Source organism: Apis florea, unplaced genomic scaffold, assembly GCF_048593485.1.
Source record: "Apis florea isolate Af1SG1 unplaced genomic scaffold, ASM4859348v1 contig_3203_pilon, whole genome shotgun sequence".
Taxonomy (NCBI): domain Eukaryota; kingdom Metazoa; phylum Arthropoda; class Insecta; order Hymenoptera; family Apidae; genus Apis; species Apis florea.
Window position 1 is genome coordinate 8,485,033 of NW_028256723.1, and position 23,154 is coordinate 8,508,186.

A 23,154-nucleotide genomic window follows, 5' to 3' on the forward strand; every position below is an offset into this window, starting at 1 on the left:
AATATGTAAAATTTTTTTTGTAACGATGCGAATCTAATAAAATCTTTTTTCTTTTATTTCTGTTAAATATTTTGTGCATCGCGAGAGACGTTTTTTTCAATTTTTCTTTTACACAATATTTGTTTTCTTTTACTCATTTATCTTAATAAGTGATTTGACAAATTGTAGATTATATTTTTCTTTTCTTTCGTACTAAATTTTGTAAAATTAATTATCCGTCTATACCTTACGATATCTCCATCGATCTTTTGTAATTTTCTAAAAGCATTTTCATCTACTTAATGCATTTTTAGAGATATTTGCGATAATAAATTAAAATCGGACTACCTATATACAAAATAGAGCATGCATAACTGAAACTACTTCAATTCCACAAATAATAATTTTAATGAAAATCAATTAAGATGAAATTATTTAATTTAAAGAAAATTTGCACTATTCGATTTTTCGTGGTTTTTAACTCGATTTTAAATTAAATTGTTTTGTTTTTACAGACACAATGAATATTATGAATAATAAAAAAAAAATTCTCGTTCAATAACAAAATTTCTATATTTCACAGATGTAATCATTTTCTTGTTATATCTTCAAAGATACAGACAATTTATAACAGGATTTGTGATAAACATCATTTTCTTTTTTGTTCTCTCAATATGATAAATTATATTTATTAAATTATCTTTTAAATAAAAATACATTTATTTTTCACGATCGGTAAAAGTTACTCTCGCGAGTTCGTTTTACGTTAGCACAGTCTTTGCAAAAGAAAAATATAGTTAACATTTTCTCATTGCAGAATCTTCCTATCAATATATCAAGTTGTTGCATATAAAATGGCTTCGACAAATATTTCATTGAATATTATTTATTTCAGGATTTCACAGTTTCAAATATTTCATCTTTAATTAAATTATATATTAATACGAATCATAGATGAAAATTAATTTGGAAAATATTTTATATTCTATGCAAGTTTAATTTTGAAGCTATTCAGAATATTAATTTAACCTAAAAATTGAAAAAAATTCTTTTTCTATGACTTCAATTTCTTACATATCAATAGATACTATTTTCAGTAAAATTTCAATCATTCTATATTTTATTGCAAAAATTTGATCACATCATCTGTAATAACCTAATACGTAACACGTGTTTCATGAGAAAATGGCGGAGTTCCAACCTGCCGGCTTTCAACGTAACTGTACTTACGAGGTAGAACACTTTAGGTGAAAGGAAATATATATATATATATATACTTTTATTTTCATTTCTAACAATATACTAGGAATTTCAATGTAATAAAAAACCATTTTCTCGTCTTATATTCTTATTCCATTGTAAGAAACTAATTTTTTAGTTGGTTGGTCAATTGTAAAAGTGGTCCATGGAAACTCTATCTTTAAACCCATATTTCTTTCTCAACCTCGAATATAATATCGTTACAATTTCGTCGTTCGTTCTTTCTTTCTTATTATTCTATTCTCCCAATTTATAAAATTCGAGTGTGACAATATGGTAAATGCTTGAAAAATTTAAAATCGTCGTAAGGCACGCTGGCAATTTGTCTTTTACGCGAGCACGATTAATACAAATTTCTTGGTATGCGCAACGTTCATAAAAATAATTCACAAATAACACTCGAACCGTATCGAAGATACAAGGAAGGAAAACGCGCGATTCCAGTAGCGGATATAAAACGATCCGTTCTATTTCATCGCATGTCCTTGAATCTCCGCCTTTGGCATCCTTTGCACTTTTGTTTTTCAGTGAAAAATATTCTCGTCGCCTCGAGAATCGTGTTCGTTTCCATAGCTCTCCGAGGCAATCTGCAAGATCGACAAAAATACGAATATTAGATATACACACACATATATATATATATATATTATTTCATTTGCAAATCATTAAAATTATAATAATTTTCATAATTGAATTATCAGAGGAATATATATCATCTTCGTGAAATCTCATAATATCCGCCTCCTAATTTGAAACTTGGAATAAACGAAACTTGTTACGCGCCAACCTAACCTAACTACATGCAGAGTGCAATATCGATTTGCCTGTTGCGCGTCGATGGACAAATATACCATCCGCATTCTTTCCTTTTACAACTGATGTTTCGCATGCGTCGCTTTCAAGATGATGCTGTTATTTCGAACCGAAACTCAACAGAACAGAGCCTCCTCTCTTGCACGGCTGGCTGTTAAATGGCCGAAAATAGGAGGACGCGTTAATGTCCAAAGCTTGTTGCCGTCAAATTTATGCCCCCTGCGAGTTTATGCAAGCAAGTCTGTATCGGGGATATCAGCCACAAGTGGTCGTATGACGCCATTTCACACATATTCAGAGGTTTTTTTTTACAAAAACACTTACGAACAATTTGAAGAAAATTCATATATAACCTCTCTTTGAATATGTTTGAGGTTACTACTTGTACAAAAAATATATTTCGAATGAAAATTGTACGATTTTAGAAAATAATAATATTCCGATGTAATAAGATAAGTAAAAGTAAAAATAAAAATAAGTAAAAGATTTTTATTTAATTTTTTTCATTCCTGTTTTCATTTTATTTCTTTCTTTTCGTTTTTTTTTTTTATTATTATTTTTTCAGGAAGCAAAATTTTTAATAAATTTCAATTTCTGAAAGTTTACAAACTCATATTTAATTGACCGATATTCAATTTTTTAGTTATGCTCGCTTAATCAAAGGCTCTTACATTTTTTTTTTTTTTTTTTTTTTTTTTTACAACGAAAAACAGCGCAATGTTTATATATAGAGAGTATATCCTGTTTTTAGCAAGGAAATTTTGAAAACGCACGAAAGCACTTAAAATGAGCAAAAATGCTCGTATAAACACACGCGTATGCACAAGTTTACAATAGTTCCTGAAATACAGCGACGTTAGTATTGTTGATTCGTGGTTACATTGTCTTTGGTTGGCAGAGTACAAAAGAACATTGTGATCGTTGTAAAACGGAACGTTGTAAAATTTATTGCCTCAAGCAAATGACGAATATTGCTTTTAGATCGATATTTAAATTTATTTGCATATTTTCTTACGTTTTAAAAATTAAAAGTTAGAACGATGATTTGTTTTTTTTTTTTCGTTCATTTTTATTACATAATGATTTTGATGTGAAAAATTATTTAGTTAATCAAAAAAAAAAAAAAAAGAATTAACGAAAAAATTGCACTCACTTCGATCAGGCTTCCTGTAGTTCTCCTTTGATCCCGGGCACACTGTGATGATGTCTCGAGGCAAGCTTATTCGCGAGCTCGTGCATCACATCCCTGTATATCACCGTGTCTAAATTCTCGCCGAGCATGTAGAGAAGAAACCAATCACCGACCTTGCTCCGTCGAACTATCGTTTCTACGGCCTCTCTTCTGACTAAACGAAATCGTAATCGTAGAAGGTATACCCTCGTTCGTGGCGAAAATATAATTACGATCTAAAAAAAAAAAAAAAAAAGAAAATAATAAAAATTAAAAAAAAAAAAAAAAGACTGAACGAATATAAAAAAAAATAACATAATAAATAGAATGAAAATTGTTAAAAAAAAAAAAAAGGGGAAAGCATTTCGTTTACTTGAGTATACATTTTAAAAAGAAGATTAAGATAAATGTACATATGCAAGGAGAAAAGAGTAGGTTTTCAATCATGATCTTTTTTAAAAAAGAATGTTTCAAATGTTATTGAAGATATTTAATTGAGTATCATAGTGATAATAATTGTATTGTAAGAAAGAAAATATTTATAAACAAACATTTCCGCGCTTTTCCATTTTAATTTTTCCATTTTTCTGAAAAGAAAACTATTAATATACATATTAATAATAATATCTCAAGCTACTTTAGATATTTACAGAAATTTATAAATTATAAATTTTCTCTTGAAATCTCTTAACCTCTGTTCATTATGTTCAAAATTGAACAAGATTATCTCTTGAACAATGAAAATTTAGAATAAAATTTACAATAGATATTTTTCAATTTATTTATTATATTCATAACGCAAAATTATAAAAAATTACAAAATCTTAAATCTTAAAGTAATTAATTTGAAAAGAAGTTTAAAAACAACGCTTTAAATTGGAAATTTATTTAAAAAAAAAATATATATATATATATATTTACCCTGTATAAAACCGTGATGAAACTAAGCACGCCGAGAAAGAGGAACCAAAACCATAGAAAAACATATATTTTTTCGTTGACAACATTCAAGGGCAGTATGCAAACGGCGTCATGCCTTTCGACTTCACCGCTTACGCCATATTTGTAGAAGGTGCATTTGGTCATCCGCGGGAACACATAAATCATTGGATCGACCCGGTCTTCTTGATCCGATTCGAGAAACCTGAGCACGTCGATACCAAACGTCAAAAACGCACCATCGAAGAACCGGTTCATTAGAAACATCTGACCTGCGCAAATTCAAATATTTCTTGCAATTTCTATTCGTTTATTCTTTCTGAATTAAACACAATATTTATTCGTTATAAATTATCTATGATCGGCAACAGATACGAAGTTTCGAGTCTCGGATTCATCTTTGCTAACATCGACGATACTAAAAAGTGACAGGTGACGAAAGACAAAGAAGAATGTGAGTGTGAGTGTGAAAACATTTAAAAAAATTTACGATCTATTGTTTCAATGAAATCATTTAAGAGGGATCCTCTCTTCCCCAATAATAGCTCGAATGACTCTCGAGCATATATATATTCACGAGAAATCAAGCATATAACGAATAAATATAATGTAAATATAATAGATATCTAAACCTAACCTAATCTAACCTCTATATTTCGATATCAGCGCTTTCACATATTCGAAAGAATTAGCACTATGAGTTGTAAAAATTCATTAAAATAATGGATTTTATATTTTTTTATTATTTTATATATATATATATATAAAAATTTGTCTGATATTGAGAATTTTGTAATAAGAGTGGAGCATGTCCAATAAGTTTTCAGGAATATGTACATACATATACATTTCCAAGTATCCTTTGATCTGTAGTTTCATATATCATTTTGACAAGCGAATAACCATGATCTTTATCTTCTTAGGTTAGCTATTTTTAAGCCGGAAAATCACTTGACTTCTTTCATCAAAAGAAGAAAGAAAAAGTTATGTTCGAGAATTATTTCTTTCTCTTCAAGCCAGTTCTAATTTAGAACTAAAATTTCTTATATAAATAAAAATAATAGTGACCCACCAAACTACTTTATATCCTCCTTGGGCATCACGACATAGGTAAATAAAAGAAATGGGAAAAATTGTTAATTTTCTTGACAATTTACAATTTTTTTAATCATTTAAAGAAATAAAATCATTATAATTGTTTTGACTACACACGAGGCTATTTTGAAATTGAATTCAAAGAAAGTCTTTTCTGTTTCCAGTGAAACGTGGACACGGCATTACAGGGCATTCTGTATGTTTCTCTTTGCCCATCAAAATTTTCCCATTTACCATTTCTTTTACCCATTTTCCCCATGTCGGCCGCTACCGTTGATATGTTTATCTTCTTTCTGTTATTTGTTTTACTTTTAACGATTCTATATTTCTTTCACGGCTGACGGATTTTAAGGCCACAGACTCGACTTTTGTTGCTTCCATATTTTTTCCTCGAATCAGCATGCAAAAGCGATTCTTAATCTTCTGTAACCGGAAAACAATTTATGATTAATCGCGGTTTCTTATTTACGAGCGAGAGATTACATAAGAAATGAGAATCGTTATGGAGAAATTTTTTAATAGCAATTCGATGACATTAAATAAATCGGTAAGTACGTATTTGTACTAATTTAACTAAGAAATTGTTGGTGACATAATATTATTTCATCCAATTTTTCTATTATTTAATCTAAATCAAATTTAACAAATAATTGTATTCTGTGAAAAAAAATGTTAAATTTAGGTCAAATTATTGAATTGTATTTAATTTAGTTTTTTTGATTCAAACATTTAATTGTTAATCAACTGGATTAAAGAAAGTAATATATTAATCTGATCTAAACACTCTCTAAACCTATTCCCAGAGTTCCAATTTCAGATATTGAGGATAATTCCATGACAGTTAAGTATCACTCTAACTCTATATGTACAATATTTACCTACATATTTGCTTTAACCTTCATCGCTTTGGACATCAATTCTTAGAAATGGAGATTCGAAGTAAACTTCAAAATGTGCCAAATGAGATAACCGCCGAACGAAATTTGACACCGATACTTTGTTTATATTCTTTTATTCTCTTTCATTCGCTCAAGTTGAATCCGCACAAGTCATTTGTCCAGTTCAGACTGCGAATGCTAAAGCGGTTGCACTATTATAATTCTGTTTTACGTATATAAATTCATCAAACAAACAAATGTCAGCAAACAGAAACGTCAACGAAATAAACATGGGCGAACAAACGTGGATAGCACGTACAAACGATCGTGAAACGGTTCTTTCCTCGGTTATTGGTACATCAAACCAAAATATTCACGATCATATAATAAGGATGAAACGTACAGACGTTCTGTGCTTAGTTATAGGGAAACCAGACTTGTGGAATCAGGAATCAACAAACAGTGTCGAATCGGATCTTGACTGCTCCCTGTGCATTCGTTCATCTTTACTGCTATTCATTTATGTTAATTTGAATTGGTTCGAGTTTCCATCCAGTCTGCTCATTCGTCAGGTATAGGTTATAAAGAGGAATCGGTGTTAACAGGCAACCAGTGAATGAACGATTCACAATAAAATTTGGCAACGATACAACTGACCACCTGCTCTATGCATTCTAAAAGGCCAATATATGCGACTGTCTTGCTTTTCTTTAAAGCTATTTTGTTCCATATTGTTTCTGTCAACAATTCTACTTGTTTCTTCTTAAAAAATTATGTAGAGTGAATTATTACATAATTATATAATATAATTTGATTAAATACGTAAAAATTACACATTCATTGTGTAGAATGATGGAAAATATTCATTTTTGATGATCAATAACTTCATCTGTTGAAAATCAATACAATTTTTTGAAAAATATTCATTGCGTAATTGGATAGAAGTTTTTGTTTGGAAGACTTTATTTCAAAGCTTTTTAGGTCATTTATTTATATTAATTTTAATAAAGCTTAATAATAACATTCTTCTCCTGTTTTCATTTGTCTCTTGCAAAAAAAAAAAAATAATAAAAACAATGGACTTGTAATGCTGCATGTTATAAATTATTCTCCATATATTGTACATAAAAAAAACTTAACCTCTAAGGAGGCAAATATACGACTGAAAATGAATAACGAAAAAGAAAACAAAAAAAAAGAAAAAAAAGAACAAGGGAGAGAAGAGAGTTTATGTTACAGACTTAAGTCCATTAGAGTAGCTTGACGAATTTATAGTGGTTTATGTCATTTATTCGTGGTATACTTCTAATGGGGATTGCAATTCATCCTCTTCTGGAACGACAGTGAAACTTCAAAAAGTAACTAATTTATCCTTTGGTGTTCATCAAGAAATTCATCGCCATCGTATTTCTCATCTATTTTTGACAGCATAAAAAAGAATTTATATATCTAGAAAATATATATGTAACTATTTGATAATTTTTATCAATTTTTGTACGCGACAGAAATTCTGCTATCTAATTGAAACTTAACCTTGTTACCAAGCGAGAGTTGCTGCTACAACTCATTACGGTAATCATATGATAATGATCCTGAGAATTATAAACGATGTTCACTCTATCCATCTAATCGATATCAACCATTACCATGACTGTATTTTAAATTGAATAAATAAATAAAATTGAATAAATAAAATTTCGAATTCAGACAAATATAAAAACATTATTTAATTCATTGATTTATTGTTGTTTTATTAATTAGAAATATTGTTTCCTGTTGCATCTAGAATAAACGAAATTTTTATTGTACAAAACAATTTAAAATCTCAAGTGAATTATTAATTGTTTTTCATTGATATTTTTTTTTTTTTACAGATATATCAGTTGATTTTTTTTAGCTATATTACGTGTAATTCAAAAATTTGTCAAAAATAAATCTTTTCCCGTTCCAATCCTCAATTGATTATCATTATATTTAATTACACTTTCTTCCGTCTAGTGGCGCTGCTACCTCATTCAATTCTGAATCGATAATGTCACATGTGACACGAGAATGATAATAGGAATTATGTATCCTTCGAACTACTGACACAGAAATACATTAAATAAATAATGATTCTATTTCACAATATATAATTTACGAAGAGGATAGAAATCTTTTTCAAGAATTTTCATGATCTTTTATAGTATAACTTATATGAAATGTAAAATTTCGTAAAATGAAGTTGGAAAACAATAACGAAATAAAATTTATGAAAATAAAATGTGATTTGTCACGTATCAATAAAATCATCGAGGAAAAATATCGTGTCACTCACCGACCACATTCAGCAGAGCGAGAACTTCACAGAGGTAGTACCTGTAAGCCCACCAATTGTGAAATCGAAGATTCTCCCATAAATAGTCGAGTAACATCTTCTTCTTCTGCTTCTTCTCAACTTCGGAACAAAGACCGATGTCGAGGTCCATCATCAACGCGTGAATCTTGCCACCCTCCCAGCCTTTCCATAGCCATCGAGGCGTATAGAAGAGGATTGCCTGGAAAAAAAAATAGTTATACGTCTTAATTTTGTTGTACAATGTTGTGTAAAACATTTTCAAATATATTTTGCTGTTTCGACAATGAATAAAACAATATGAATATCTTAATATCTCGTCGATAAAATAATATCTTTTTTAATAAATAAATCATTTGCCAAAAAAATAATTAAAATTTAAATTCAATAATACATATGGAATATAATTGGAATATAAAAAGAAAAATGAAAATGAAGTTGTAACTTTCCTTTTTTTCATATTGAATAATAAAATTTATAAAATTCTCTAGAAAATTTTTTTAATTTTAATGATTTTATTAGAGTTGAATATGTTATTTAAAAGTAATTTTAAGTCTAATTAAATTTCATTTATTATCCTATTTGTCAAATCTACCAAAATAAATGCATTGTCATCTTGCCAAAAACTTAAATAATTCTATCGTTATAACGCACGGAATTAGCAAACTATACGAGATCAGTGATCTCGATCGATAGATCATCAACACTGTTCTCAGACTCTTGGCACGCGCCTAAAGATATCAAATTAGCTATGGATTTCGTTGGAAACGATAAAATCGCAATAAATGGGAGTATTGTTTTCAGCAGGCGAATTGATTAATTGTTATTGATCAAAAGCGATTCATTTATTTAACGAGTTTATACATCGTAGAGATGACTAAACGGAGAAATTTTGTTACGAGAGCTATTAAAAGTTCGAAATGTTACGATTAAAGTGGATTCGTTTTATGTGTACACATATAAAAATAGAAGTGATAAAGCAAAAAATAAAACTCTAACTTTTAAATATGTGTTTCCAATGTATATACGCATGGATTGCTAAATTTTAAAAATATTCTGGAAAAACTTTAGTATGCTAGAAACTTTGACAAATTAACTTTCATTTGTTATAATATATCATGCTTATATAACCTCTTTCAGATTTGCGCGAACATATCGTACGATGAATAATTTTTCATTTGTCACAGAATAGTAAAACTAAACTAACCTAACCTAACTTGGAACTCTGCAGATATTTTCTTAATTTTTCTATCGGAAACAATTCTCTTACCTTTACTGTAAAAACATATCGATTGATTAAAAGTATCAATCGACGAACTTTTTTTTCTTCAAAATCAAAATTATAAATCGACAAACCTTCGAATCCAATGGAAGAAAAAAAAGAGCGTAACTATAGGACGTTGAAAAGAGTCGTTCTGTTTTTGCGTTGTGCATGTATGTTGAACGCGAATCCAACACAAAAAGGAAAAATCCATGGATGGAAATAGAACGAAGCTAACTATACTTCACCGGTGTTCACGTGCCAGTTGGGTGCATGCACTGTTCGGAAGAAAAAAAGGAAGAACAGCAACGCCACGTGGGAGCAGGCGGTAAATGGATAAAATTGGCCAAACAAGCGGAAAACCCGGTGGAACGGTTGGAACACGTGACAGTTCTTCTTGTCTCATTTCGTCCGGCATTTAACCACTTTGAACGCGGCAAAGAGGAACAGAAATGGAACATTGCGAACAAGGGAAATGGAGATTTTTAATGAGTATGGGCATCAACTCGTGAAATCAATTATTTAACCCTTATAATGAATGGAGAAAAAAATTTAAACTATAATTTTTCTCTTAAAAATTTTAATTTTATTTTTAATTCAAAAAAAAAAAAAAAAAAAAGAATTTTTTTTAACTTTTTTTATTTTATTAGAACATAGTTTAATGAACATGATAATATAGATTACGGCATAAAAAATTCATATATCCGTTATAAATGATTTTTTTTTATCTGAAAAAGAAAGGTTAAATAGGATCATCAAATACTAAAACTCAAGATTGATGATTCATAAAAGAACAACGATGCTATTTCTGATCGTTCCCTCGTGAATGAGATCTATTTCCAAGAACTGTTCTAATTACGCATAACCTTCCGGCGAAGAGATTTTCCCATGTTCTGCGTTAAGACGATCACATCGAACGCAGTTACCATATTATTCTGCTTAAATAAAAACTAGTCGAAGGATTAAGATCAAACCTTGACTTATGAGTATGATTATAATCTGTTAACTAAAATCGATAATTAGAAATAGTTGCTTTTTATCTAAACGATTAATTTAATTATGACAGTATCACACTTTTGATTTTATTTTTATTAGAAAAATCTCTATTTTAATATTAAAATGTATTAATTATTCTAGAAATCGAATAATAAATTATCATAACGAATCAGATTTATTCGTGAGAATTTAAAAACAGAATTTACGACAAAAATTTTTCCATATAAAATAATACCCCTTTAAGGGAACCTCAATTAAAATTCAACTTCCAATATTATTCAATTTCAAATATCTACTGCAAATAACGAAACAATTTTCTCATACTTGCACTAGTAGGAAAAAGATGACCCATTGATAGTACTTGTGCTGTTTGACCAACGGATGCGACACGTGACCGTGCATTCCATCACCTTTGCTGTTCGACACACCAGGATACGGCACTGCTTGGCCCAGACTCTTGTTAAACGCGTGCACCATGCTGTACGTGGTATGGAGCCAACAGAAAGTCTCTAATACGATCTTATCCACGGAACCGGACGCCTCGCAATGAATCGGCGAACCGGAAATACTTTTGCAGGCCAATGTGACGCATCCACCGAGGAGTAGCGCCACTGTTGCGCGATAATGCAGCCGAAATGTCATCGTGTCGACAGAGATCTTTTGAATTTTGAACAGAGACCTCAACGAGCCGAACACGTCGATCATTTTCAGCATCAGAGGCATCTTTGTACGTCGTATTGTACGGCGAACTGCTTTCGAGATCACGGAAGTATCTTCCTCGAGAAGACAGTCGCTCTCTTCTCCGTTTAGCTGATCCGTTTTTACGGACGGTTATTGAGTGACGTGATAAAAATGGAGATCGTTGGATGGAGAATTGGTCGATTTGAAATTGACGTTGGTTTGATCGTTGAGATATATTAAATTGAAAATTGAAGAAAGAATTAGATTGAAGTTGATTAATCAGGATTATTGAAAAAGTTAGGTTAGGTTAGAGAAAACAGAAAAGTTAGATATCACAAAATTAATAGCCGAGGAATTATTATTCAAATTGATAAAAATAGTAATGGAATTGAAATTAATGGTTGAGGAATTATCGAGGCTGAATAGAAGAATTAATTGAATTGATAAAAATATTTAGAAAAATCGAAGTCCTTTTTCGTGAGTGAATCTTAAACGATGTGTTGAAAATGGAAGAAGACTGGTTGGAATTGAGGTTAAGATTTGGAATATTGAAGTTAAAGTTGGAATCACTGAGAAATTGAAAATACAGCAACAAAAATAAAAATTGTTGTTGAAAAATTATAAAAATTATTGGAAATTATTAAAATGGTATAAATTCCAATTCGAAAATTCCAATTCTAATTTTATCTTTTTTGCAAGTAGCGCCAATATGAACTGATGTTCACGATGTTCACGATGTTTACGAAATTTCTTCGTGTATCACAGAATTCTCGATTTATCACTGATCTAACGTGTGTTGAAAACTTCTCTTGTATATTTCGAAAGATTTTCGCGGACGAAATATCGAAAAATCAGAGAGAAATAATATTCATTATTGCGGGTCTGTTTTCCTCGTCGCGTTCTTCGTGACTGTCCCCGCAAAATTCCGGCCGATTGAATTTTTGCGATCGAATCGGGAACAGCTTCGCTACGTGCATTTTGCTTACTCTCCGCTTCTCTATCTTTCGAATATTGATTTGACTCCACCAATATTTTTTATTTTTTTTTTTTTTAACAAAAATATTACATCTCATTCTCCATTTTTTACCTGACTTCTTTCAATATTTCTATCTCTATCTACAAACTTTTTAAAATTCATCATTAAAAGATTGAATGAATCGACGATCTCTTGGAGAAAATTTCTTTCTTCAATCTCCAAAGTTTTTAACTCCAATAACTTGTTGAAGAGGAAATCTTGAAATTATCAGATTCACACGCGGTTTGTTTTTTTTTTTTTTATAGAAAAATGATTTTTTTTTTTTTTTTTAATTTATGGGCACATGAATTGATTAAACACACAGCATCGTTTTTTCTTTTATCTGTTTTTTTTTTTTTTTTTCTTTTTATTTTGACAAAGAAGCGTATGAATGAAGTAGAAGAAGAGGATGAAACGACTATTCGGACACGGTGAGACACACGTGGGGCGCGGAAGCAAGCCGTTAGAAGACTGGCCGAACTTGAGAGGCATCCCTTGGCCTCGATGCTAAACACATAACTTATATGATCTTCTCTTGTCATGACAATGAAATGTACGTATTCGTGTTATTTACCGTGTTTTAATTATAAAAAAGTTTTTATTTCGTTATTGGTTTCTTATAATAGAATTTTCATAATGCTTTATTTATTATTATTACACTGTTGTAACATTTGTAAATGGATCTAAACACGCTTGAAGTAACGTTATTCAAAAAATGAAACAAACAATTTTTAATTTTTTTTTTTAATTTTCTTTTTATGTAGAAAATAGTATCTGGATACATAAACATTAATATGATACGTATATCGGAATATTTTCATAAGTTATTTACACAAACTAAATTAGGAGATCACAAAATTAGGAGAAAAAGTTTTGAAATTTTAAAAATTCAAAATTTTTCGAGTTTCGACAGTTCTTTTTCAAGTTTCGAGTGTTCTTAGTTACCCCTAGAAATTTCTAGTGATCCCTAATTCTTTCCTTACAGCGATTCAATTCATTCAAAATTGTTTTCCCTAAAAATTTTTGATTTCATCATCGTTAGAGCAAGTGTGCAACACATGCAAACGCGAAATATTTGCAAAAGTAGGTTGGAAAGAAAACAAACAAATAAATTAAGATCACCAAAGGCGTACAGTCTTGAGAAAAAGAGAACGCCGATAATTTTCACCGATATGACGTAGTAGGTTGAAGGGAAGAAATAAAAATTTTTGACGAGGTTATGATATCTTGTTGAATAATACACCGCGATTATTAAGAATTGGCTTTCTGCCAACAATACTTGTCATCGAAAGAAAAACGGACACCGAGAGTCAAGGGAGTAAAAAGGAGACGAAACATTCGGGTCATTGTCGCTCTATAATTAGATCCAAGGGTCTACATTACTTTGGTTTGGATTATATTCGAATAGTACTGGAGGCAATTATAATTATCTCGAAGAACGTTTGGATACGTTCCATGCTCAGTTAATTATGGAACTATGCTTTATGTATGAATCAACGAAGAGATTTTGGGTTATTACACGGATCGCTAAATCGAATTTAAATATCTTGTTTAATCAACTCTTACCGTAATTAACTGTGATGTAAGAAAATGTGTTTTCAATTTTTTCTTCACATAAAATATATTATTATACATTTTATGTGAAGAAGAAATTTAAAAAAAAATCAAGTTAGATCAGATTTGATTAGTATTTAGATACAGCCAATCATAAACTATTTATGAGAAAGATACTTTCGAATATTTTTTTTAAACAGATTATTGTTATCTTTTTTAAAAAATTCAAGAGAATCAATTTCGAATTCTTTCGCATCATGCGAATTTATTATCATAATTTATTTACCTTTATACGCACCACAAAATAAAATTGTATTTCGCTGTTCACTGTTCACTAAACTTCATCGTAACAGATACTTGCCACATTCGATGATTGCAATCATACAAAGCTATGTAAATAACTTCCACGGATTTTAGTTTACGTAGCAATAACCTCAAGCATATCTAGTTTTGTTTGTAAACACTTTGTGTTTGGCTTCGAAAATTAGTCGAACGCATTCTAGAAATTTTCCATTTTTAGAAATTTTATTATTCGTATCGTTCATTTTTTTAAAATTGTTTTGAGAATATTGATTTATTTATTTGCAAATAGCAAAACAAATAATAATTTTTTTTTTTTCAATATTAAAACGAAAATAGAAATGATGCTTGCGAAACATTTACGTTTTTTGTTAAATCTAACTATCTAACCTAATCTAATCTAATTACGAAGAAAAATATTTGATAATTTAACAATAGCGTAAAAAGAAGAAATTTACTTTTATATTTTGATGTATACATATATTAGAGAAAAAAAATTAACAATCTTTTTCCAATGGATCTTATTTTCTTAAGTTTACAAAAAAAAAAAAAAAAAGAAAAAGGAAATCGCGTGGCTAACCGTCTATTCCAACGATCGATATTGAATCAAGTGTATCTAATTCCGTCTAACAACATGTTCTAGTTGAAGAGATCAGTTGAAAGGTGACGGTGGAGAAGCGTCTTTGACCAAACGTCAAGGCGACTCTCGCGATAGCGACCCTCGGTGACGAAGTATAACGGCTAGAAGTTTAACGAGTTAATATGCTTAGGGGTTTCCTTCTTGGCAATGAACTAGATATAAGCTTCTGTAAGCACCGGGTAAATTCCTCGGCCGTAGCCGCAACCAGTTCGCTCGTTATCCGGCTTTTCTTATTGCCGAATCTTTTTCGATGCGATTACGTGTAAACGAATTAAAATTCAAGCAGAATCAAGCACGACGATATTCAACCTAAGTTGCGAATCTCACTGAAAAAAATTGTAATAGTGGGGGGAAAAGTTTGCTCGAGAGTGGGAGAAAGTAAGAGTGGGGGAAATAAAGATGGTGGCACAAGGAGCGACTGGTGTTACATCGCATCATACAATAGAGCACTCGCCATTCGTTCTTCCACCATCATTTTTCCCACCACTACTTTCTCCTACTGTTTCCATAGCGAGATCTTTTCGGGAGATCCTGTGTCCAAGTCGATTTCATTGCAAAGTATGAGGTTAAGCTGTGCGAGATGTGTCGAGTAAGATCGACAATCGGACGTCGATATGTGATCGAATTGTGTTTCTAATGTTTCGACTTTGGTTTTACGAAATTCAAGTCTGATAATAAAATTCTTTTTTTCTCGTTAGAAGGAAATAGCAGGTATCGTTTAACAAATATTGAGATGTTATTAAAAATAATCTAAACAGCAAGATGAATAACGTCTCGACTAGTATTAAGCCGTTCTATCGTTGCTCGTTACTCGGTTCAACAGGAAAAATAAAGAATATGGATAAATGGGTTTTGCACCAGTTGTACGCAAAAGCTTCGACGGTTATGAAATCGACACCTTGTTACTCGAAAGAAATAAACAGGATTCGCTTTTGAAATTGATCGTTATTTATGATGAAAAATAGATCTCATATACCAGTGTCAAAAATGTTGAATCATTTTTTTTTTTTTTTCGTTCGTATAACCTCTCCTTTCAAAATTTTGTTATTAATTTGAAATTATCGTTACAGATATATCAATCGTAATTCCGTTCAGCTGAATATCAAACAAGATATAAAATAAAATTCACAAAAGCATGAAACAATAAATAATCTAATCGATCGATTACCTGGAGAAACAGCATGAAGCAGACCCATTGATAGTACCTGTACTCCTTCCTCTCCGCCTCTGGATGCGATTTGGAATTATCCACCCCTGGGAACGGCACTTCGAATCCTTCCCGTTTTCTATAAGCCGCTGTGATCGTGTACGTACTATGGATCCAGCAATACGTGTTCAGCACATCCTCCGGTAAATCCTTACTGTGGATACAATCGATCGGATTGCCAACGTATTGTCTCGTAGTAACGATCAACGAAAATGAGATCAAGAGGATCACGGTAAAACTGTAATGCAATCGAAACACAGCTGTATCGATGTGCACATGGGAGATCTTGATCAGGCTCTTCAGGCCCCGGAATATGTCCAGCATCTTGGATACTTGAAGAAACGATTAAGTTTCTTTTTTTTTTCGTTACACGACGAAACGGTGCGTTATCGAATCACCAACGATTCCAAACATCGTTCGTCGATCTTCTTAATACTTTTTACATCTTTCGATCCTTTTGATCCGGCTTCTAACCTAACTTAAAAGACGAAGCGTATTTGTTAAGAGGTTATGTTCGTGTCACGGTTCAAAAATTTTATTCGTTGTTCGTTTGAAGTTGATCCAACGTTGACTGGAGAGATGAATGTTTGGTGGGAAAAGAAGAGATTTTTGCAATTCGGTCGCGTTTCCTTCGAAAGAAATCGCCGACGTGGGATCCTTTAAATCGGTCGGATCCTTTGTCGTCGTTAATTTCTTTTCATTCATTCTTCCTTGCTTTATATCATTTTCAAACCCACCAGTGTTTTTGAGAATCGACAATTTTCTTCGATTCAAGTGTCCGAGGAGATGGATGTCCAAATATGCGCTCTCTTCGATATTTTTGAATATTCGCCGGGTAAATTCATGTTTTCGATATGTTTGGAATGATTTTTCTTAAATGTAAAAATGTCTTTAAAATTCTCTCTCTCTTGTTCTTTTTTCTTTGGAAAACGGAAACACTATGTGTTTCGATATTAAGAAGAAACGTCTTCTTTTCGATCGATCGATGGAGAGATTTGAGGTTATAAAAAATTATATCCTTTCTCGATCATTGATTATTTCATTTATTTGAACGATTATTATTGGTAAATGGCAGTTGAGATAAATCACTTGATTTTAACACAGATAAATAAATATCCATTTGAAGAAAATTTGCACTTTGTATTCTACACTTACAACATTCCTAGATTTAATGATCACCATGTAAATACGTCTTTCATTCACCATTAAAATTCTTTTAACAAATCACGTTCTCGATAAATATTAAGAAACTCTACTAAAAAAAAAAAAAAACTCTCACTAAAAAAAATCACTTTTAGAAAATTGTTTAAATGTACGACAAATATATGAATCGAATGATATTTTAATTGAATTTGACATCAGTTCGTGATTCTATCAAAATATATATATATTTATATATTTACATTTGATTATTTTTATATGTATCCTTTTGCATTCAATTTATTGAAAATAAATTTAAAATTTTCAAAAAAAAAAAATTTTTGTACCAACAAAAATCTTGTACGTATTATCAGAAAGTCAAGAAATCTTCTATCATTGTTTATTTTTTATTTATCTTCTCCTTCCATACAAAGTGATCATATCTAGACACGAAATCATCCTTACATGAAAATTTTCAATATTGTTGTATTGAGAATAACCAGATCATTGACAAGACGTCTATAAGCTTGAATCACAAAGTATGGTATATATACCTCATTTCGATCATCTCATGTGAAAATAATCAAATGTTAAATGACGGGACACAGAACTCTTAGTTATATATTATCTCGTAAAGAAAGTCGGATAGGACGTGTGTTTATATGCATTTCTTACTGCTGTTTTCAATTGATGAATCAAGCTATCCCTCGAACTACATTTCATTGATATCGTAATATCACCGTGCATTTGTGACACGGTTGCCTGTTAATTATCAGTTTAACGATTAATCATGTTCGATAACGTTGGGAGATAGTGTTACAAGAAATCGAGTGGAACATGGGCTGCCACGGGAATTGGGTAAAGGGGTCTTATTCACGGTATCGTAGCTTTGTTTAATATGCCTGCCATTCTATTTTAGCGTTTACGCGTACGCACGCTATTTGTTTCAAACGGGACCAGCAGGCGAAGAACCGATGCCCGCACGGAAATGCACACGATGACAACACGCGCATGGCAAAAATACATTTTCCTACTCGACTACTAACTTTACCACCTCGAGTCCGCTCCCTGTGTCGCGGAACGAGAGTTTAACGGCAGAATTCTTCGAAATTATTATCTATTTAATCTATTTTTGTTAATTCACATGCAACGAATTTTATAACGCTTTTATCCATCCTTCTTTCTTCGAGAATTCTTTCTATATATAGTTAGATTTATTCCCTAGTTACTCTTGTCTAGTTACTCTTGTCTATTATTACCATCCGTTGATAAGTGTACGTTGTAGCATACTTTCCCGAACGAGATGATTCAATTTAATAATCGGTTGCAACAATCGCAGCAACTTTAAGTTTAAATTAAGTAATAGAATAACAAATACAATGACGATCAAATAAAAAAATGGTCTTGTTATATATACGACATAAGATATTAAAGTATTCGCGCGTTCTAAGCTCACGGAATATTCGAGAAAAGAAGTCGTGTACAGCAATATGTATAGCCTGGATCGCACAAATTACAGTACTATTACGCCCCGTTAGCACTTTCTACCACGAGGGATACGAGCAATAAAGCACCATCGTCGAGTCGATAAATCCCTTAATAAAAACCGGTTGAAGAACACGCGAGTCCCCCTCCCTCTCCCCTTTTCCTCCCCCGCCAACAAAATGGAAGGATACAGGGATAAACGTGTCAGCGCGAAGCGATCCGTATGATTTGTCACCAATGAAAAGGCGCGTTTCAATGACAACGCTACACGTCACGTCACAAAACAAGCAGAGGGCGCGCGCAAGAATTTTTTTTCTCGCTTTCGAAGACAAAACAACTCGATGCAGACGATTTATTTTATTAATGTAATCTGATGATGGGTAAATTAAGCGTTAAGTGTTTTTGGAAACTCGTCACGGTTATTTTTATTTATATATAAATGTGATATAATATATATATATATATATATATATATATATATTTATACAAGAATTTCTATGACGAATATTTTTAATATACAAGTAGTGGCAGGTTAATTGTCGCAGGATCGAAATATACGTATTGATTATCCGGGCAAATAGAATTGTTCAGAGAATTATTAGCGGTTAAGTGAATTAAATTATGCAATTGTCGAGGTGGCGAAGGGTGCCATCGATATATTAAACAAAAGTTTCTTTTTTAATTTCTATTATAATTATCTATTAAAAATAAATGAACTTGGATAATTTTAAAAGCTTTTTAATTTTCGGTTTATATATATATATATATTACGAAATATATTATTAAAGAGAGATTTTCAATTGGAAAAAAATAAATTACGTTGCTGAAATTTTTAACAAAGATCGAGATTGAAATCTTATTAATTGAAAAAAAAAATGTCTATTAGAAGATATTATATAACAGATTTTTTTGATCGTGTGACAAAAATTACCAAAATGAATACTTTTTTAATTTACGAGAGACATTCGTGGAAATTATAAAGATGTATAAAAAAAAATTCTATCACTTCATTGAAAATAAAATATAATATTAGATAATAATAATAAAAAAAAACAAATTTTTTTTTTTTTTTTTTACTCGTAAATTTACCAATAAATTTTTATTCCACCAAATTTTCCAACTTCAATTAAATGTATCTTGAATTTTTAACACATTGACAAGTACATAATTCTTTCTTTTTTCTAAAATAAATTTTTTCGATCATTTTCATCTCCACGAAATTCGAATCGAAAGAAAAGAGAAGGAATGAAATTTTTTTTTCATAAACCTAACATTCAATTCCAATTAATTTCATGACGAAATGAAATTCGAAAATCATTCGAGGCCGACCTCCTTGGAGGTCACGATCTTCGAGTTCTCAATCCAGTTGGTTGAGAAAATCGATATATGTGACAACAAAATTAGAACGTTGTTCAACGTTGAAACAATTTGAACGATCCAACGTGTTTCTCGTATCGTTCAACGAACCCATTTTTGCGGTTAATAAATTTATCTCGTTTCGAACACGCGAGAGGTCGGCTACGAAATATGGTAAATCGTAATCTTTAACGTGATAACGAATTACTGTTTTAATTTAAATTAATTATTGCCAAATACGGTTGGAAGACGAAAAATAATGATCGTTTTGTCTTACGACGACAGTATTTAATCTTGGCTTAGAAATTTAAAAAATTTTTTTTGAAATGAGAAATTAATAAAAAATATTGGATCTATTATCATTGTATTTTATATATATTTTTCGATATTATATACTTTTATTAAAATTAAAAAAATAAATTATTCCAAAAAGTATTTATTTTGATCCGCAGTTTATTAACAATAATTAATATTGATAAATATATTGTAAAAAAAAAAACAACTTAGTTTCTCTTACGTAATTGAATTTCTCAATTCAAGACAAAAAATTTTTTACAATATTTTTTTCTCGAAATGGGTCATCAGCGCGTCAAAAAATATGAATAATTTTTCTTTTTAAACAACTATTTCTCTCGTAGCTCGAAAATGTTTAGCCACACGATCCATGGAATCTCGTGGATGGCGGTATAAATATCGAGAAATACTTTATTGTATAAATTTATGCACTGGTATAAATAATCAATTATAAGAAAAATTGAATCTATGATTTATGATAATCAACAATAAATATCGAAGGGAAATAATTTTGAAACGATATATTCTTCGATCGATGATATAACTTTTAACAATGAACAATGATTATTCGTAATAATCGTAAATTCGATCCGCGATATAATACGAATTTTTACGGGAATAAAAGCGACGAGAAAAAAAAAAAAAAAAAAAAAGATAAATAAAAAAGTCGAATTTACCTTAAATTAAACTTAACTTCGAACGTTTCCCTCGTCGAGATAAAATTTTTCGAGTGTTACGAAACGAATATGTCGTTATTTTTTTTCTTTTTTTTTTTTTTTTTTCCACAATGCGTTCCTCCTTTCAAACTTTCTCGGGAAATCCGAAGGTAATTGAGAACGGTCAAGAAGGCGCATAAAACGTTCGAAGAATGAGTCGACACGGACACGCGTCGAATACCAAACTCAACACTTGCCAAACAAAAAACATATGATTCCTTTCATTGCACAAAATCGATTTGTTTGCCGCGCGATCCACGTACACAAATGAATTACGATCAATAAAATTTGGAAATGGAATCATCGGGTTTCTTTTTCTTTTTTTTTTTTTTATTAAACGATTTTCAAGTAAACGTAATATACAAAGGAAAATTAATTGTCGATCGAGAAAAATAAATATATCTGCATTTTTCATTAAATTCGATTTAATCTCCTTTGTTTATTTCCTTGACGAAGGAAAGATGAGAATAAAAAAAATTAAGGAATCAATAAGAACCTCGTTATCCAACCTACATGATTTATTATTGTTGACGAAGTTAATCAAAAAAATATTTTTTAACAATCAATGGAACGCCTTTACCACGTAAAATATAATACTGTCGAGAAAACTTGTACACCGAATTAAATTAAATTCGCATGTTTGGACGACTAGAAATTTTTCGTTGGCAAAAATTAATCAATAAAAGCACGGCCGAAAAATTTCACACCGAATTCGCAGTCTTAAGTTTGTCCAAAAGTTTACGCGACATCGATTTTTCACTCGAGGAAAAATTTATTCTGGATTCACCACACAACACGTCCGATCATTTATCGCGGTCGGTAAACGAACGTCAAACGCGATCGATTTCGCGCGCGTGTCGCGACGCTAATAAATATATCGTACTGAGCTCAAGCCCGAAAATAGTCGGGGTAATTGAAAAATTTTCACCGACGCGCCACCGAGAAACGCCGGCAAAGACACCGCGACCCCCAAACACCGATCATTTTCACATAAATCGTCAATGGACGATACACAAAATTAATCGCGCACCGTCACAAATTCACCTAACCTAAAAATTGTATAACCTCCATGATTAACTGTTGCATAGAGACTAACGGTATAAATTTTTCGACGGAGAATTGATCTTCGAAATTGATCCTCGACGAACAATCTTTGATCAATTTTATTGTTACTAATTTGTTTATCATTTCTTGTGTACCGCACACGCTTTTTTGGAATTGTTTCCAAAATATTTTTTTTTCCCCGTGTATGAGATAAAACTTTTTTTTCTCATATCAAAGAAACGAGAGGACACAGCGAAACTTAGTTAAGTTGCGGTAAAAAAAAAAAAAAAAAAATCGTCCTACTCCTACGAAATTTTTTCATTGAAAAGAATCTAATTTTTCCGAAACATTCTTGCCTAGCTCCATATCTCCCCGTAACTCACCGAATCCATGAAAAAAAACAAAATTTTTCGAGCACTGTCACGCCGTTAAAACATACCGATAAAATACTCGGTGGAGCAGAAGAAATAATGTAAGGAGCGAGGAGAGAGAGAGAGAGAAAAAAAAAATAGAGAAAGAAGAGAGAGAAACGAAACGATCGATAGAGTTTCTTTCCTTTCGATGAATGGAACGAGCGTTTTTTTTTTTTTTTTTTTTTTTTTTTTTTTCGATTTAATATTTAACGGCACGCGCGCACAGCTTTCACACGCCACGTATAAAATCACGTTAGACACTCGACACGGCTCCGCTCGACTCCGCTCGACTGTTTGCTAGCCAGGGCATAGCACCTCCCGTAGGAGCCGAGCGAGGAGTCAACCCGCTCCAGGAATAGAAACACCAAAGCCCGAAATCGCTCGAGAGCGTTGTGGAGGCGCGACGCCGCGACGCGAGAAAGAGAGACGTTGCTCGAACCCGCGAAAACTCGAGTGGATAGGCCGTTTTAATACCGTGTATTTGGCCCGTGCTCTATCTAAATGCCTATTGGTCGAAATGGATTTGCCGAAATATCGTTCAACAACAGTCGAATTATTAATATTTTATCAACGCCTGATAGA

General features: G+C 31.4%; 1 protein-coding gene and 2 long non-coding RNA genes across 9 annotated transcripts; 2 read left to right on the forward strand and 1 right to left on the reverse strand.

Moving 5' to 3' along the window:
- Positions 1-533: 533 nt before the first annotated feature.
- LOC100868795 (innexin shaking-B-like) lies at positions 534-22,832 on the reverse strand. 7 transcript variants are annotated; one of them, XM_086911030.1, is made up of 7 exons: positions 21,077-22,832; positions 17,940-18,026; positions 16,086-17,379; positions 8,453-8,672; positions 4,145-4,434; positions 3,206-3,459; positions 534-1,826 (listed from the first exon to the last, which is right to left on the reverse strand). In XM_086911030.1, exons 3-6 carry the CDS (start codon positions 16,446-16,448, stop codon positions 3,211-3,213), a joined length of 1,122 nt encoding a protein of 373 aa, XP_086767156.1. In that variant the 5' UTR covers positions 16,449-17,379; positions 17,940-18,026; positions 21,077-22,832; the 3' UTR covers positions 534-1,826; positions 3,206-3,210. The 7 variants fall into 7 exon arrangements, with proteins under 7 accessions (XP_086767156.1, XP_086767158.1, XP_086767159.1 ...); XM_086911032.1 differs by lacking the exon at positions 17,940-18,026; XM_086911033.1 differs by lacking the exon at positions 21,077-22,832 and having other exon boundaries at positions 16,086-17,286; positions 17,940-18,884.
- Positions 4,477-5,238, forward strand: LOC147657262 (uncharacterized). The gene is made up of 2 exons (XR_015292904.1): positions 4,477-4,771; positions 5,086-5,238. It is a non-coding gene; the product is annotated as an uncharacterized LOC147657262 (long non-coding RNA).
- LOC147657263 (uncharacterized) lies at positions 15,397-17,254 on the forward strand. The gene is made up of 2 exons (XR_015292903.1): positions 15,397-15,628; positions 15,988-17,254. It is a non-coding gene; the product is annotated as an uncharacterized LOC147657263 (long non-coding RNA).
- Positions 22,833-23,154: the final 322 nt, after the last annotated feature.